Genomic DNA, 18,914 nt, shown 5'->3' on the forward strand with positions numbered 1-18,914 from the left:
GCAAAAGTTTCAAGAAGCTACCTTAAATAGATAATGAGAGAAAAGTGTACTACAAATTTCAAGACTCAACTAGGAGGCGGGAGAGACGCAAGTGGTTTTTCAACTTAATAGTCCCAAATGACTAGATCTAATCTCTTCTGTTACTTTATTGTGACAGGAGGCACTTATTTTTCTCAATAGTACACATTATCAGTAAGTTAACATCACACCTGAAGACAATCTTTGTTCTATCGTCGTTACTGTCCACATTGCCCTTCCAGTTGACGTTAGTTTTGTAGTCTGTGAGAACCTCATATACAGGAGCACACTTTACCTTGAGCAGCATGTCTGTCAGTTGGCTGGAGTAGATGAGTAGCGTGTGCATCAGGATGGATACCCTCTGCGGGAGTTGGACGACGCCGTTCCCCGTGTAGTTCATGAGGTGCACGATGCGGCGGGCTGTTTCGCGTATCAGCATCACTGTCAGCTGTTCCAGGTTGGCAGGAGGAACCTGGTTCTCAGGCTCGTCCTTGCTCAGCGTCGCCCAAAGGTCAAGGGCCATCTGATACACAGCCTTTGGATCTCGAGCAAACTGAAGTAGAAGAAGAAAAAATAAAATACAGATGCAGAAAAGTGTTAGAAGGGGCAAAATGTACAGTACTATGAATTAAAGTTGTACTGCTATAAATGGTCAGAACAGTGAGCAGAGGTAGAGTACTGGGCGAGTTGGCCATGCAGTTAGGGGAGCTTGCATTTGGGAGATAGTGGGTTCGAACCTTACTGTTGGCAGCCCTGGAGATGGTTTACCATGGTTTCCCATTTTCACACCAAGCAAATGCTGGGGCTATACCTTAATTAAGGCCATGGTCACTTCTTTCCCACTCCTAGCCTTTTCCTATCCCATCATTGCTATATGACCTATCTATAAAGCAACTTAACAAAAAAAGGTGAGCAGAGTGGCCGTGTTCATTAACACACTACAGTTATGGAGCCAAGCTCTGTATTCAGGAGAAGAGTGGGTTCGAACCCCACCGTCTGCTATCGTGAGAAAGGTTTCCTGTGGTTTCTTAACCACTCAGCGATGGAGAACATTTGAATGCAGCTTTACCCAGTAGATGGAAGTGATTCAGATGTAAACACTAAGAAAATGCAGAGATCTCATTTAAAAAATTAATTGTTACAACAGTTAAGCTCAGAAAATTTTCTAAAATTTACAGCAGAGACTCAAAAGAATGTAGTTTACATTCATTGACTTCATATTTACCTTATATTCTACTAATGGAGAAGAGACCTGCCACATTTCATACAGAACAAAAGTGACATTCTTGTATTTGCATGGATTGTTTCACAATGCTATGAAAAGTAGGATAATCATTGCCTTGGGAACTTTGAGTGGAAGAATCAGGAACAACAGTTCAAAGATTAGTTTAACACAAATCTCAGGTTAATAGGATGATTGGTTCATGACAAAGAGGGCATGCACTATAGTGTATTTCACTGTCCATTACTTGGTGGCAAAAAGGGCTCTGGTTAAGATGCAGCAGGTCGTTGTGCATGTTAGGTACCAAAAAGGATTTAGAAAATAAAGAAATAAAAATTTAAATCTTATAGCAGTTGTATATTATTATTTGAAGTGATTCCACATACTGTATATGATTTGATTATGTGTGTAAGTACAGAAGATATTATGAGTAGAATTTTGTAAATGATATAAATTTAATAAGGATGAGCTGTGTGTTTAATAGAAAAATTGTTAATGTAAATGGTTTAATACTGTATTTTAGGAGGATGTCTTTTCTTCTTTTTAATTTAAAATTTAGTGCTTGAGAACAATGTATCTGTGCGTATCATTTGCCACCGAGGTAGACACCTCATTTGCAAATAAAGTGATTTTGATTTGATTTTGGTCTTGCACACCATGCACACCCATTCTGTACATTATGCATCCACTCTCGCTTTGCTCAGTCCAATCTGGTGTCATCGTCAATTTTTTAAACATTTAATTACTTCTATTTCATTCAAACTGCACCATACCATGATTCTGTGCCACACAATATCATATTTCAAAGTGATAGCAAGTCAAGTAAGAGGTTTCAAGGTGTCGAAAAAATTATAGGAATCCTCACCAGATAATGTGAACAGGCATATCTGTGAAAAGATGGGCAATTTATGCTATCAATCTACATATGGAAATGATGTGTAATGTTACATACATCTGATAGAATGCAGCAGAAATTTAAGTCTATATGCTATCAAGCAGAGAGAGGTCAGACTATTTCAAATTCTTTTGAAAGAAAGAAAGACCTTGATGACCTCAATAAGGTTGATGGACAGTAGGCAATTGTATGATGATAAACGGAGTTAAAAGTCAGGTTGTAAGTACCTAGGTGTTAATACAGTATAAAGAAAGAGCTTCATTAGGGTAATCACATGAAGATGATTGTAAATAAAGGGTACAGATCTCTGCACATGGTTATGGAGGTATTTAGGGGTTGTAGTAAGGATGTAAAGGAGAAGGCATATAAGTCTCTGGTAAGACCCCAAATAGCCTTTGGTTCCAGTGTATGGGACCCTCGCCAGGATTACTTGATTCAAGAAAAATCCAAAGAAAAGCAGCTCGATTTGTTCTGGATGATTTCCGACAAAAGAGTAGCGTTACAAAAATGTTGCAAAGTTTGGGCTGGGAAGACTTGGGAGAAAGGAGAAGAGATGCTTGACTAAATGGTATGTTCTGAGCTGTCAGCGAGGAGATGGCATGGAATGACATTAGTAGACGAGTAAGTTTGAACGGTGTCTTTAAAAGTAGGAATGATCACAATATGAAGATAAAGTTGGAATTCGAGAGGACAAAATGGGGCAAATATTCATTTATAGGAAGGGGAGTTAGGGATTGGAATAACTTACCAAGGGAAATGTTCAATAAATATCAAATTTCTTTGAAATCATTTAAGAAAAGACTAGGAAAACAACACATAGGGAATCTGCCACCTGGGCGACTGCCCTAAATGCAGATCAGTATTGACTGATTGATTGATTGAAGAAACACTGATTTGGCCTGATTCATACATACAAGGGAGGCAGAGATCTTCACCTTCAAAGATATACCATTTTGATCTCGACAACTGCAAAACTAAAAGCTAGAAGAAAATGAAATTAGGCCTACAGGGGTCTATACCACACATAGAAGTCGACAACATGTAAAGAAAAAGAAGTCTATATGACGTATGGAGGTCAACATCAAGGGATTAATTTTCACTTCCAGGAAAATCCTGGGACAGTTCTTAGCCATAGAACACAGCAGATTCCTTCTACCTCATTCATGTCTGCTTCCGTAGTGTAACGGCTAGTGTTATTAGCTGCTGTATTCGGGGGCCTGGGTTCGATTCCCAGTACTGCCAGAAACTTGAAACTGGCAGGAGGGCTGGCATGTGGTTGACATGGTACATGCAGCTCACCTCCATGGGGGGTGTGCCTGGACACAAGTTTACATTTACATTACATTTTCATCAACTCCTCAACTGAAGTTGGTATCAGGATGAGCATGCAGTCATAATAATATGCCATACAATTTCATTTCAGCTCATCTCCAACCCCATTTCAGGAGATAATAAAAACAGTCCTATAAATCAGTTACCAGTGAAATGCATTTAGGCCTGTTGCCCATGTGGCAGATTCCCTATCAGTTGTTTATTTAATCTTTTCTTACATGATTTCAAAAGCAAAGCAAAGTCATCTCTGTGCAGGCTATGAAAACCCTGTAACCTCGGCACTTTGTGGGGTGGAGCAGTTAGCTCTATGCCTGGCCACCTTTGCCCCCAGGAATTAACCTGGTACTCATTTTTGGTGTACGCTGAGTGAACCTCAGGACCATATGCTCCTCCAGAAGCGGAAATATCGTTTCTTAAATTTTTTGATTTCCTGACGGGGAATCGAACCCACGTCCTTCCGGGTGAACTGAGCATGCCTTAGCTGTTTCAGCCAGGCAGCTTCTCTATATGTTTTCGAAGAAGTTGGAAATTTATGGAGCATGTCCCTAGGTAAATTATTCCAATCCCTATATTGCTCTTCCAGTAAAGAAATATTTGTCCCAATTTGTCCTCTTGTATTACAACTTTCTCTTCATGTTATGATCTTTCATTCCATCTCCATTCACATTTATTCTTCTACTAATGTCATTGCAAACTATCTCTCTGCTAAGAAGCTTGAAAAATACTGCTTAATTCCAATATAATTGATCTCTTATGGTACATGAAAAACCCCTGTGGGTGGCGGACACACGTGAAGAGTACACCCCACTGTATCCTCTGCCTGTCGTAAGAGGCGACTAAAAGGGGCGACCAAGGGATGATAAACACTTGTGATTAGTACCACCATGTAAGGAACACCATGGGGCTACGTTACTTGCGATTAGTACCATCGTGTGCATTACTTCATGGCGGAGGAGCGGGTGCTCTGTCGCACAGAATAGCGTCTAGCAAGAGCAGGTGCTGAGCATTGCGCTCGAATGGGTTGGTTCCACTTTGTTTAGAATGGGTCTGCGTTACCTACAAGTAGTACCACTATATCAGGAGCACAATAGGTTTGCGTTGCCTGGGATTACTACCACTATGTTAGGAACATCATGGGTCTGCGTTCTCTGAGAGTAGTACCCTTATGTGAGGTACACCATGGAGTATATGTGGCCTGAGCTTAGTACCTCTATGTGAGGAGCATCACAGATATAACCGGTGCCCATGATTAGTCCCACATGCCGGCCCCGTGGTGTAGTGGTATCGTGCCTGCCTCTCGCTCGGAGGCCGCGGGTTTGATCCCGGCCAGGTCAGGGATTTTTCTCTCGACCTGAGGGCTGGTTCGAGGTCCACTCAGCCTACGTGATTAGAATTGAGGAGCTATCTGACGGTGAGATGGTGACCCCGGTCTCGGAGGCCCAGAATAATAGCCGAGGGGATGCGTCGTGCTGACCACACAACCCTTTGTAATCTGCAGGCCTTCGGGCTGAGGAGCGGTCGCTGGGCAGGCCAAAGCCCTTTCAAGGGCATTAAGTGCCGTGGGGTTTTATGATTAGTCCCACAATGTGAGGAACACATTGGGTCTATGTTGCCTGTAAGTAGTACCCTTATGTGAATAACACCATGGGTCTGTGTTACTTGTGAGTGGTACCATTATGTATGACATACCACGGGTCTGAATTACGTGTGATTAGTACCACCATTCAAGGAACACCATGAGCCTGTGTCTCCTCTGATTAGTACCACTATAGGAGGAACATCATGGCTTTGCTTTACCACTAATTAGTACCATTAATGAGGGGCCGGTGACCTGGATTTCGGATCCATTCAGATAATAAGCACCCTTCCAGTAATTAAGGCATTGCGAATTGGATTGTTTTGATTTCACAATCATTTTTCCATCATGATTCATTTTAGATCAGGACCTCTCAAACACCCAAAATCTCACGCGTGCAAACCGAGGTGCAGAGGTTCTATGCTCCGTGTAATGGTCCAACTCGGCTCTGCTCGGACCAGCGTTTTATCTTGAGTTGACTCGGCTAAGATTGGCTAAGCTTGGCTCAACTTTGCTCAGATGGCGGAGCGAGTGAGCAGGCGTAGGGGAAGAGAGAGACAGCGTTATTGCTTAACATCCAGGAGTGGAGGTTTGCACTCTGGACAACCTAGCAAAGTCATCTTTTGCACCTTGCGCCACGCAATGCACCAGTGCATGCACTCTGAGATGCCCTGTTTTAGATTCTAGTCAGTGGATACATTTTGAAGTTTTAGTTGTAATTTCATTGCACCTCATACCATTAGGAGCTGATGACCTAGCTGTTAGGCCCCTTTAAACAAAAATCATCATCATCATCATCATGGTAAATGAAAGTGGCTAACTTATTTAGCTTACTTTTAGAGTGAACATCTAATATATTTTCTAAAGCGCTATAACTAGTTTAAGGACAGGGTAAAATTTTCCACCAGGCGAGTTGGCCGAGCGCTTAGGGGCGCGTGGCTGTGTGCTTCCATCTGGGAGATAGTGGGTTTGAATCCCACTGTCACCAGCCCTGAAGATGGTTTTCTGTGGTTTCCCACTTTCACACCAGGCAAATGCTGGGGCTGTACCATAATTAAGGCCACAGTCGCTTCCTTCCAACTCCTAGGCCTTTCCTATATCATCGTCGCCATAAGACCTATCTGTGTCAGTGCAATGTAAAACCATTAGCAAACAAAAAAATAATCCAATCTTCTCGGCATGATTTTGAAGATGAGTTACGTACCAGTTCAGCGAGGAAGAGCATATACTGCAGTGTATCCTGTCCTCCTTGCTTGAAGGCCTTTGCTTCAATCAGGGTCCTCTGTGTCAACCTTCTCTGCAGTTTCCGAGAGAACTTGTCCACGTGATTGATGGTCTGCTTGGCTTTGCTGCCGCCGATGTCGTTGGTAGCTGGAAAATGATCATCTGTTCTTAGTCATGACAGCATCAATCATTACGTACTACGATTAAGAGCACAATCCGCCTCTGTGGTGTAGTGGTCAGTGTGATTAGCTGCCACCCCTGGAGGCCCAGGTTCGATTCTCGGCTCTGCCATGAAATTTGAAACGTGGTACGAGGACTCAGCGTCTGGAGGTCAACTGAGTGGAAAGGTTTTCATTTCCACCTCAGCCATCCTGAAAGTGGTTTTCTCCGATTTCCCCATTTCTCATCTAGACAAATGCTTGGACAGTACCTAACTTATGGCTTTCTTCCTCCTTCCTTGCCTATCCCTTCCAATCTTCCCATCCCTCACAAGGCCCCTGTTCAGCATAGCAAATGAGGCCATATGGGTGAGATAATCGTTCTCCTGTCCAGTTGTATCCCGATCCAAAGTCTCAAGCTCCAGGACACTATCCTTGAGGCAGTAGAGGTGGGATCCTTCACTGAGTCTAAGGGAAAAGCCAACCCTGGACAGTAAATGGATTAAGAAAGAAAGAAGATTAAGAAGCACAGCCAACTGATCAAAATCACCCAAGCCTCATAGAGTTCATTTCAATGACGACTCGTGCATCCAGGAGATAGTGGGTTCGAACCCCACTGTTGGCAGCCCTAAAGATGGTTTTCTGTGGTTTCCCATTTTCACACCAGGCAAATGCTGCGGCTGTACCTTAATCAAGGCCACGGCCGATTCCTTCCCACTTTTGGCCCTTTCCTATCCCACCATCGCCATAAGACCTGTCCATGTCGGTGCGACGTAAAACAAATAGCAAAAAATTTTTTTTTTAATAAATTCAAATTTACTTTTGGTAGAGTGAAGAACTTAACAGTTATACAAAGTGTGTTTTTAAAGTAAGTTACCGTTTTAAAATATGGCCACTGCAGCGCTTTAATTGTCGTTTAGTACATACATCTGTAGGCTAGCCATGAATGCCATTACAGAAACATTCACCCATATTTACGTTTGTTTGTGCATATTGAAAATGCCTCCAACAATTAATAGTCCTGCCAAGTGTGAAGTACACGCTATGTTTCGATTTTTAAATGGAAAAGGCGTGAAGGCTGTTGAAATTCATTGGCAGATTAGTGAAGTGTATGGAGAATCAGCAAAGGAATGTTAAGAAAATGGGTTGGAGCATTTAAAGAAGGCCGTGCTAATGTCCACGACGAGAAGCGTAGTGGGCGATCGTCTGTCCATACTGAGGAATTGGTGCAAAATGTTGATGTAAAGGTTAGAGAAAACAGATGCCTTTAGCTTTCATCATTACCTAAGTTATGAGTTGCCTGAAATTTCAAGGAGTGTTCTTTATGAAATTGTGTCAGGATGCTTAGATTGTTGGAATTTGTGGTCATGTAATCCAAAACAAACAGCTTGTCATGCTCACAAGGGGGATTCTTTTGCTTCATGACAATGTGCGATCTCACCCTGCTAATCGAATCCGAGACCTCATCGCTTCATTTGGTTGGGAAAAATTTGATTGACCTCCGTGTAGTTATGACCTAGCGCCTAGTGACTACCACTTGTTCCTGCACCTGAAGAAGCATTTACGAGGTCAGCACTGCGATGACGACAACCTAAAAACGGCCGCGCAGCAGTGGCTGGCACATTAGGCGATAGTTTACTATGCAGATGGAATTCAGAAGCTGGCTTCATGATATGACAAGTGCCTTAATATGCCTGGAACTTATATTGAGAAATAATTTTTTTTTTTGCTAGGGGCTTTACGTCGCATTGACACAGATAGGTCTTATGGCGACGATGGGATAGGAAAGGCCTAGGAGTTGGAAGGAAGCGGCCGTGGCCTTGTTTAAGGTACAGCCCCAGCATTTGCCTGGTGTGAAAATGGGAAACCACGGAAAACCATCTTCAGGGCTGCCGATAGTGGGATTCGAACCTACTATCTCCCGGATGCAAGCTCACAGCCGCGCGCAAGAGAAATAATTTAAGGTACAGGCTTACACATAAAAAAATTGTTTAAAAAATTGCATTACTTTTTTTTCTATATCAAAACGGTACTTACTTAAAAAAACATGCCTTGTAAATTAACTGAGTCAAAACAGAAAAGAGTTTGCTTCAGATATTACATAGAAAAAGATTTTAAAATGGCAGGAAAAGAAAAAAACAACAATATAATTGTTTCTGTTAGATGCGTCCAGATATTGTTTTGCTTAGCAGACCCATACTGTTTTAACTTCACTATTACAAGGTATTAGAATCATTCTGTATTGACGGTTTCACTTTACAAAGGAAATTTAATATGTCCTCCTTTTGAATACATACACATCTCTATCATTAGATGGAGTAATAAACAACTCGTTTGAGCCATCTTCAGTGAAAACAGGTTAAAGTTTTTACATAATAATTGATGCTAAAAATGCGTTAAAACATAATGAAGAAAAGAACGAAAACAAATGAGACACGATGGAATTGAAACATAAGTGATAATGGCAAATTTGTGGACCTCTTAGGGCTGGTTCTACCATCTGCTGGTAAAGTGGCTGGCAGCTGCCCGGGAGGTAAACTACCTGGAGGTGTAAATCGGCTGGTACTTTGGCTTGCGTCCAACCACCTCCGCGCAAGCGCTGGGTAGCTACCCGGAGCTAGACACCGATATACGAAGTTGGCTAGACTGATTTTCAGCGACTTCTCGCTTTCGCGTGTGGTGCTATCTATCGTCAGATGCATGAAACTCATTTTGATTGTCTTATTTCCCTGTGCTTGCGTCTGCTGATTATCACCAAAAAGCCTAATAAGGGGAGTCTTTAGAGTTATGGACAACGAGTTATGTCAAGCTTTTGTGATTTTAAGCTATGATCTTCAATATCAATACCTAATTGGGATTAAAATCTCGAGATTACATTTTCTTACGCCTGTCATGTAAGGCAGCGTTATTGAAGAGTATTGTCGTAGTAGATTAGTCAAGTCGCTCGCTCTGTAATAGAAGGTACGCAGGTTTTCGTCGTATTTCAAATTTACATTTTAAAATGTATTTTCATTCCCTGCCGTTGTTCTTAACTCTCTTTTACACGCTTCCATATACGTATAAACACACACATCTTCTTTATGGACTTATTGCCTTTGAGCATTCTATCTGCAGGCTTCTGTGAACTGATTATATATATCCACGAAGCTCTATTTGCAACTAGTTCTGTGACCTCGTTTAGTTCCACATGCTTCCATTTATTGATAAAGCATTTCATTGCAATGTTTAACTTTATGAAGATAAAGTTTGTACAGTAAATATAAAGAACTAATCGGGATAAATATCCATTCATAGGGAGAGGAATTCGGGAACGGAATAGTTTCCAATTTCTTCGAAATAATTTACAAGAAGACTATGTAAACAACTGATAGGGAATCTGCTACCTGGGCGACAGTCCTATGTGCTAATAATCATAACACTTTCTATAAGTAGCATGGGTATAAAGCAATTTCCTAGTAGACATATCATCATCATCATCATCATCATCATCATCATCATCATCATCTGTTTACCCTCCAGGTTCGGTTTTTCCCTCGGACTCAGCGAGGGATCCCACCTCTACCGCCTCAAGGACAGTGTCCTGGAGCTTCAGACTCTTGGTCAGAGATACAACTGGGGAGTATGACCAGTACGTCGCCCAGGCAGCCTCACCTGCTATGCTGAACAGGGGCCTTGTGGAGGGATGGGAAGATTGGAAGGGATAGGCAAGGACGAGGGAAGGAAACGGCCGTGGCCTTAAGTTAGGTACCATCCCGGCATTCGCCTGGAGGAGAAGTGGGAAACCACGGAAAACCACTTCCAGGATGGCTGAGGTGGGAATCGAACCCACCTCTACTCAGTTGACCTCCCGAGGCTGAGTGGACCCCGTTCCAGCCCTCGTACCACTTTTCAAATTTCGTGGCAGAGGCGGGAATCGAACCCGGGCCTCCGGGGGTGGCAGCTAATCACGCTAACCACTACACCACAAAGGCGGACAGACATAATATTGTGATTAAATATTTCAATGAAATATATTATTAACAAAATAACGTATGAAAAGAGGCATACAGATTAACACAACGCTAATAATGGAAATAAAAAAATTCGTCATAGTAGAGACTCGAACCTGCATACGTCGTATTACAAACTGAGCGTGTTAGCCATTACACTGGGACAACTCTTCAGGTAGTAAGGATAAATACATTAAGTTATACCTCGTCTATGAAAACTGAAAAAGTAGAAAATTAAAGTCCATTTGAAATGATTTCCAAATAGATTTTGATTTTCTATCCTTCTAAATTTTCTTTACGAAAGCTTGACGTATGAAATGTGTCCCCTACGCTACCGATGCGAGAGGCTGGTGTGACCGTTGCAACTCAAGGGAAGCATTAATGTTCAAGGTCCTACAATACAATATCGGCCACTGTTACAGTATCATGCTTCTTTCAGTATACTAAGCTAATTTAAGTTGTATGTCACCAGAAATACAGCTAATAATGTTCAACTCTCAAAACTTGCCCGGCAGGTAAAGTCTTATCGGGCCCTCGAAGCGGCCGATAAATTACGCGCCGCGTAGCTACGATTTATGCTGCCGATAGCGCTACCTGGGGGTGGTCGAACGGAAACATCCTTTTACGCGGAGGGTAAGTTACGCGCTACTTTACCAGGAGGTGGTAGAACCGGCCCTTAGTCAAAAACTTGCAGTGTATTATAATTTTAAAACAAGGACGAATTCACTGTGTTAAAATTTAAAATGACAGTCTGTCTTCATGACTGTTTAGACGGAACCGTTAAATTTTGCTACTATATCCAGTACGTCGTTAAAAGCGATAGGTACCAACTGATGAGCCCAACCTAGCACACGAGGGCGAAACGCTGGCAACCAGGAATGAGTTAGCTGGAATATTTATAATGTCCAATAACGGGCCATTTATATTGGTATGTTAAAAGTGATGTCACAATAAACGGTCTTGAATGTAATTCTAATTTTCTGTTGACTGCTTGTACTGCTGAACTTACTGTACAACTACTCCTGAATAAAACAGCTAATACCGTACTAAGAAAAACTGGCAGTAAGGTAGATCTGATAGTCCTGGTGTGTAGTTTGTTTACCTGGTGGGTCATACTGTCCCGGCAAGTCATCGGGCAGATACTGATCGATGTACTTGTCGGCGACATCGAGAGCACTCTCCAGTCGATCAGCTGCAAATTCGGCATATTTACTGTCCAGGATGTGATTAGCTTTCTCCAGGCTGAACTGCTTGATAGAGTTGGTGCGTTTCAGAACTGGTTGAACAACTGTAGTCTTCATGTACGAATTCATGCTGTCCATGAACTAGAAAAAAAATTAATATATTTTTTAACACTTTCTTTGGTAAAACTTGAGATTCTAACTTAAATTGTAGGTTTTTCTTTACCAGGTTTACTGTGTCAACGATACCTTACTAAGCTCAGGATTATTTTGATAGCAATGTGTTACACAGTTGTACTTTTCTGGACCTTAAAGGGTTTTCCTGAAAGCATTATTTCTGCTGAACTTAAACAGGTAATTTGCTTTTCTGTTTCAGAATCCATTTTTGAGAAAAAATGTGAAATTTTAGATAAATAGTTTGCACAAAAGTACTGTTGTTTCTAATGCAAACAGGATAATGTGGCAAAGGAGAAACATCACATATGAGGGCTGGAAAAATGTTGTGGCAACATATGCATGTATAAGAAATGATTTGTTGCAGAACAACCATACCTCTACAGACCTTCAGTGTAATCCCCTGCAGACCTGTAGGCTCTGAAGGCATGCAGAGGTAAGGTGGTTCTACAATAAATGGTTTTGTATAGGGCGGACAAAATAAAATGTAAGTAAAATTCTTTCAAGAACAAAATTTACTGTGTCCACCTATTCAATACAATTATAATTATTATATAATTATATATATTATATAAGTATAATTATTATATAATTATAATTACAATTATAATTGTATTGAATAGGTGGACACAGTAAAATTTTATTCTTGAAAGAATTTTACTTATTGTTATCTTCAATATGGAACGAAATGAGATTAGTTACTTGAAAATAAAATGTCCCAGAAAATATTTACAATACGACTTACGCGGGATTCACCCTTGTTAATGAACATCACAGAAGATGCTGGAAATGGCCTCATCTGAAGAAATGAAAAACTGAGGATCCAAAAGTCCTGATTCCACTTCACTCAGAAACCATCGGCAGAACCAAACACGCGATGGTTTGTCTGGATACTTTAACGCAAGCACAAATGTAAATTTGTAAGGATACAAATGCAGGTCCTTTTTGATAATGCTTTGACACGACGATCTCTTAATTCCTGCTTGCACAGATAAACGACGTTGAGATTTCCTCAGACATCGTTCCAGACTTTTAATAGAGCAAACACCTGAAAAGCCATACACCAAATTTTGATCTGATTTTTGATATGGTCTATTGGTGGAAAAATATCTAATTCCCTTCATGGGAACTTAGAATTTCCATTCGAAATTGCTAGGCGGGTATTAATTCCATTGTGGAGTTTTATCTCCCGTATGCAGTTATCAGACTGTGCCTGTTAGATGGGCTTCTGATAAGTTCACCTGCATACACCCCAGCGTCAGTGGGTAGAATGTGACACATCCCACTCTGAAGAGTCTAGTGTCAGACCTAAGACGAAACGCTGGTTAATGGAGCAAACACCTGAAAAGCCATACACCAAATTTTGATCTGATTGCTGCGCTTACCGAATTAGCATAAATCGAGATTCATTTTATATGTAAAATACAGGGTCAGGTTTCCATTTACTGAAATATTAAGTTTAAAATAGCAGAGATTCTTAGTATTTTTACAAAATATAACCATTATCCTGTTTCTGAAATGCATTTTAATGCAAACTTTATACACTTAAATATTTAACATGGAAATACACAATAGTAAACTAAACTCTGCATACAAGCTGTTGGCTTTAGCTTGAATAGTAGCTCCGGTGAGAGGCATGTGCTGTTGGTTGTGATGCTCAATCCCATCCAATCTTCATAAAAGGAAAGAAAAATTCCACCTAATCAATACATTTATTTTTCTTGTAAAGTATTACAATCTAGGACCGGTTTCGACCCTTCATGGGTCATCCTCAGCTATATCAGAATTACATTTGCATTTCTATCTTATACCTCTGAAAGACCTTCATAATGTATTGTTTCATAATTTTCAGTGAAAACTTATCTAAAAAACTTACAAATTTCTAAGCATTGTGTTAAAATTAAAAATTAAAATTACAAAACTTTGTCTATTATATACATGCCCTTGGGCTGACAGAATGCATCCTTGGGTTGATTAAGCATCTATCTTAGGTATTGCTTATTCTGTTGAATCGAAACCCTTTATACTTATGTACAATCGTGAATAGACTATCAGTAAAATTTGATAAATAAAGCTTGCGTGATAATTATATTAAAATATCATGTTACATCTTTATACCTTATTGCTGGAGTGATATTATTTTAGGCAAAATATAAATGCGTGTTGACCTCTATAAAATATTTTTACATAAACACACTATTGTACTTTAAAATCTAATCATTGTACTTTAAAGTCTAAAATACATATTGCTTGGATCTTGCATTGTTATGTGGTAAAATATTATAACAATTTGTCTTATATAACATCAGATATTGGTAATGTTTAAATATGCCGTGTATGGTTGGCTTTTAAACCTAATGATTAAATGTCAGTTCCTTCTTGCGTAAAATTACAAGTTTCATATTATGTTGATTATGTAATGTATAAAACATAAATGTCTATTAAATTGAATGCTTATCATTTACTACAGAAGTTTTAAAAACACTTGAATGTCTAGTAATATAGTCAGTGTGTTTAGTGACACTGAAATGTGTTGGCCTTGATTCTTGCGTTATATTTCCATAATTTGCCTTTTTTATATATGTCGAACGTTGATCTTTATAGGTTCCATTTGTAAATAACAGCACATTCCTATAACTGTGAAATGGATCAGTATAAGCTTGATACGTGTTAAATTATGAAGATTGGTAAATGTCAATACGGAAAATGAAATTCATAAATCAAGAACAATCCCATCCATTCTTTCCATCGCTTCTGAGTGAGATTTGGTCACTATAGTCACACTTAAGTTAGTAGAAGATTGAGCAGTTTTTCGAATTGATTCCACATTGTCACGAATAGTTCTCATAGTGGATATTATACACTAAGTCCCAAAGCATGGTGAATGTCACCAATACGCTCATTTTTCTCATAGCGATCCAAAACTTCTAGCTTTGTTTCTAACGAATACGACTCTGGTACGCGCTTCTTTCTTTCAACATCTCAGTTTCTTTCCTTTTGCCCAGGGTTTTAAATACGAAACCCGTCAAGTGCAACTTCACAGCTTTGCTGATCGGAACTGACGATTCACGTTTCGCCAAACACGACAGACGACGCGAGTAGAGATGCGCTTGCCCCGTTTAACCTTCCCGTGCAACGTAGTGTACGTTGCAGAGTTTGGCACGCATGTCTGTACCCACCTCAGGCTATTACAGCTTCCACGTACTGTCAACAGATGGCAGCACTAGACTTGAAACCAAAATCGCGTATATGCGAAATCGCGGATAACGAATCCGCATATAATGGGGTTCATCTGTATATTTATTTTGGATGATGAGACCACTAATCAGGAAAAGTCACTGCAGCACAAATCCTACAATAAATCCTATTGACCGTGCAGTTTGGGTCACATGGCTGTCAGTCTGTATTCGGGAGTTAGTGGGTTCAAACCCCACTGCCAGCAGCCCTGAAAGTGTTTTCCCATGGTTTCCTATTTTCACATCAGGGAAATGTTGGGGCCATGGTTGCTTCCTTTCTACTCCCTGCCCTTTCCTATCCCATCATTTTCAAGAAGACCTATTTGTGTCAGTTTGACATAAGAAAAACTCAACCTGTAGTCAAAATAGAGCTCGGAAAATCTTGTGGCGGTTCTAGCGCTAATTCAAGATTCACACCCTGTGTTAATCTGTGTTGTTTTATTGAACTTTACCTTGCGAATCACGCTGATGGTTTGTTCATGGAATGGGATCAGTTTCTCAAGCGAGACGTTGGATGGGAGGTTGATAACGACATGAACGATGTCAGCCAGTTGAACTACTGTCTCGTGGGTCTTCATGTACAGCCACTGCTCCAAGTTCTCGGGTTTGATCTCCTTGCCAGTTCGTTCGTCCACGCGCTTGGTGCGGATGTAGTTGACGAGGTGCACCATGCGACGCGTGAACCTACGAGTCAGGATCACGAGCCACTCCTCCAGGTTCGCTGGCGGAAGAACGTTGTTAGGTTCGTTCTCGCTTAGAGTTGCCCACAGTTCTCGAGCTTTCTCCTGAGCAGCCTTCGGGTCTCGTGCGTACTGCAAGGAATGTACAGATTACTTCAATTATTTTGTTAATTTGTATGATATTAATACAATTATAACTTTGAGAAGGCATTACCACAACATGTGATCTAAGATTATTTCCTCCAGTCTTTTGAACTTTTCCAGCATATTATTGTAGATAAAGAGTGCTTATTCCACGGCTCTCCACATATGAAGACCAGTTTAATCCACTGTAAGGTAGCGAGTATATTTTAGAGGTTTAGCCCAAAGTCATAAATTCTTCTCTATTCTTGCAGCATAATCTGCAGCTGTTTTGTCTAATAAATGACATTACTGAAAATTCATTACCCCACAATGAAGCCAGTAGTGGCGATATATTATGAAACATAAAAATTGTAATATAGAAATCAAAAGAATGTGTTAAAGGAACATCAAGACCAGTGACACTTCATTAATGAACTATTAGATAATTTTAGACTTTTACAATTCTATGAATAATGAATAATCACAACCGCATTGTAATCAAAACCGACTTTCAACCTATTAGGTCGTGTTATGTACACTTAGTATGTGTTGAAGAGATGTTAAGTACAGAACAAAAATGACCAACCGGACATCAGTGGGATCCGAACCCACAACCTCCTGATTTCGCATCGGTTGCTTTACCAGTTGAGCTATGGTGGCCTAGGCCATCTTTGTTCTGTTGGAAAGGATCTAAGCTACAGGTCTGGCACTACTGCCATTAAACGTGATTGGTAGAGCAAGCGACGCAAATTCGGGAGGTTGTAGGTTCGGATCCCACTGGTGTCTGGTTGGCCATTTTTGTTCTGTACTTAACAGCTCTTCAACATGTACTAAATGTACGTAACAGGACCTAATAGGTTGAAAGTTGGTTTCGATTACAATGCGGTCGTGAAAATTCAATATTCATTGACTCTACAGTGTGATGGCAGTAGTGTAGCTTAGATCCTTTCCAACAGAACAAAGATGGCCGAGGCCACCATAGCTCAATTGGTAGAGCAAGCGATGCAAAATCGGGAGGTCGTAGGTTCGAATCCCACTGGTGTCTGGTTGGCCATTTTTACTCTGTACTTAACATCTCTTCAACATGTACTAAATGTACATAACACGACCTAATAGGTTGAAAGTCGGTTTTGATTTTACAATTCTCATTGACGCATGTTTTATCACAACAATGTATCAATTTAAAATTAGAAATAAGTCATCCTAAACTTAGAATAGGCAGTGTTTAAGATTTTATGTTATTTTAACAGAGATAAAGGTTCTTTAGCAGCTGAAGATGGCCTATCATAAAGGCTGAAACCGGTAGTGAAAAAATGTTTTAAGTACTTTAATATAAATAAATAAATAAATAAATAAATAAATAAATAAATAAATAAATAAATAAATAGATAAATAATCCAGCTTTATAATTGTGATCATTAGAACCATCAATATGGGACATGAAGCTAATAACATATGACGGTCATGAAGTTATTGTTTGCAATATGCTAATTTATCCCTTTGATGGCGGGCACTTACAGTACAGTGGAAATATGACGTGGATCGACATTACTAGATGAATAAGCTTGAGTGGAACTTTAAAATATAGGAAAGATCATAATATGAAGAACCTGGAATTCAAATCGACAAAATGGTGCAAATATTAATTTATAGGAAGAAGAATGAGGTATTTGAATAATTTATGAGGGAAATGATCCACAAACTTCAGAGTTCTTTGAAATCATTTGAGAAAGGACCAGGTAAACAACTGATATAGAGTCTGCTACCTGGGGGACAGCCCTAAATGCAGATCAATGACGATGAACTGATGGTGGGGTTTGAACCCAACTTTTCCCGAATACAAACTCACAACAACACAGCCAATTCGCATGGGCAATTGTCGATTTTCTTGTACTTCATGGATGTGTAGAGTATTTCAACAAAGAATGACTTACTTGACTTAATTCCTGTTGTTCCTTGTGGAACATAGGGCATCAACAAAGCATCTCCATCTGATCCTGTTGCCAGCCAACCTCTTCACCTCTCTCCAGGTCTTGCCTTCTTCCATTGCCTCCATGTGTACAGATCTCCGCCACGTTTGTTTGGACCTTCCTCTCCTCCTTTTACCCTGTGGGTTCCAATCCAGTGCCTCTCTCTCAATGGCTTCATTCCCTTTCCTCAACGTATGCCCTATCCGTTTCCATTTTCGCCGCTTTATCTGTATGGTCATCTCGGTTTCACCCATCCTTCTCCATAGCTCATGATTGGAGATTACTATGGCTTTTAGTGCCGGGAGTGTCCGAGGACATGTTCGGCTCACCAGGTGCAGGTCTTTTGATTTGACGCCCGTAGGTGACCAGCGCGTCGTGATGAGGATGAAATGATGATGAAGACGACACATACACCCAGCCCCCACGCCAGCGAAATTAACCAATGGTGGTTAAAATTTCCGACCCTGCCAGGAATCGAACCCAGGACTCCTGTGACCAAAGGCACGCTAACCATTTAGCCATGGAGCCGGACCCCAGGTGTGGTGTACAAGCCCCTTCCATCTTCTCTTAATCTTCTTCCAATCTTGTCCTCTCTCCTCACTATCTTTCTTCACCAGATCAGTTCATTTTTCTCTGTGTCTGCCAACTGGTCTATTGCCTTTTACTTCTCTTTCATATTCTCTTCTTGCACTCATCCTTCTTACATGGCCAAACCACTTCAGTCTTGCTTTCTGGATCCTCTGCAGTAGGGAGTCTCCTATTCCCACCTCCTCTCAGACTTTTTCATTCCTGAACTTGTTTTTCCTGGTCTTCTGTATCATTGTGTGTCAATACTAAATGGCTTTTTACCGAGCTCGATAGCTGCAGTCGCTTAAGTGCGGCCAGTATCCAGTATTCGGGAGATAGTAGGTTCGAACCCCACTGTCGGCAGCCCAGAAAATGGTTTTCCATGGTTTCCCATTTTCACACCAGGCAAATGCTGGGGCTGTACCTTAATTAAGGCCACGGCCGCTTCCTTCCCACTCCTAGCCCTTCCCTGTCCTATCGTCGTCATAAGACATATCTGTGTCGGTGCGACGTAAAGCAACTAGAAAAAAAAAAAAAAAAAAAAAAAAAACCAACGTTTTAATTACCGT

General features: G+C 40.6%; 1 protein-coding gene across 6 annotated transcripts in view; it reads right to left on the minus strand.

The window, feature by feature from the left end:
- The window catches only part of LOC136882440 (uncharacterized), a 171,460-nt gene that overhangs the window by 43,197 nt on the left and 109,349 nt on the right, over positions 1–18,914 (minus strand). For all 6 annotated transcript variants that reach the window (XM_067155087.2, XM_067155088.2, XM_067155092.2 and 3 more), the window contains exons 6-9: positions 15,458–15,817; positions 11,517–11,739; positions 6,248–6,414; positions 314–571 (exon numbers count right to left, since the gene is read on the minus strand). In XM_067155087.2, coding sequence (XP_067011188.2) covers positions 314–571; positions 6,248–6,414; positions 11,517–11,739; positions 15,458–15,817 — 1,008 coding nt within the window. The remainder of the gene's footprint in view (positions 1–313; positions 572–6,247; positions 6,415–11,516; positions 11,740–15,457; positions 15,818–18,914) is intronic.

The sequence above is a fragment of the Anabrus simplex genome, chromosome 10 (assembly GCF_040414725.1).
Source record: "Anabrus simplex isolate iqAnaSimp1 chromosome 10, ASM4041472v1, whole genome shotgun sequence".
NCBI lineage: Eukaryota > Metazoa > Arthropoda > Insecta > Orthoptera > Tettigoniidae > Anabrus > Anabrus simplex.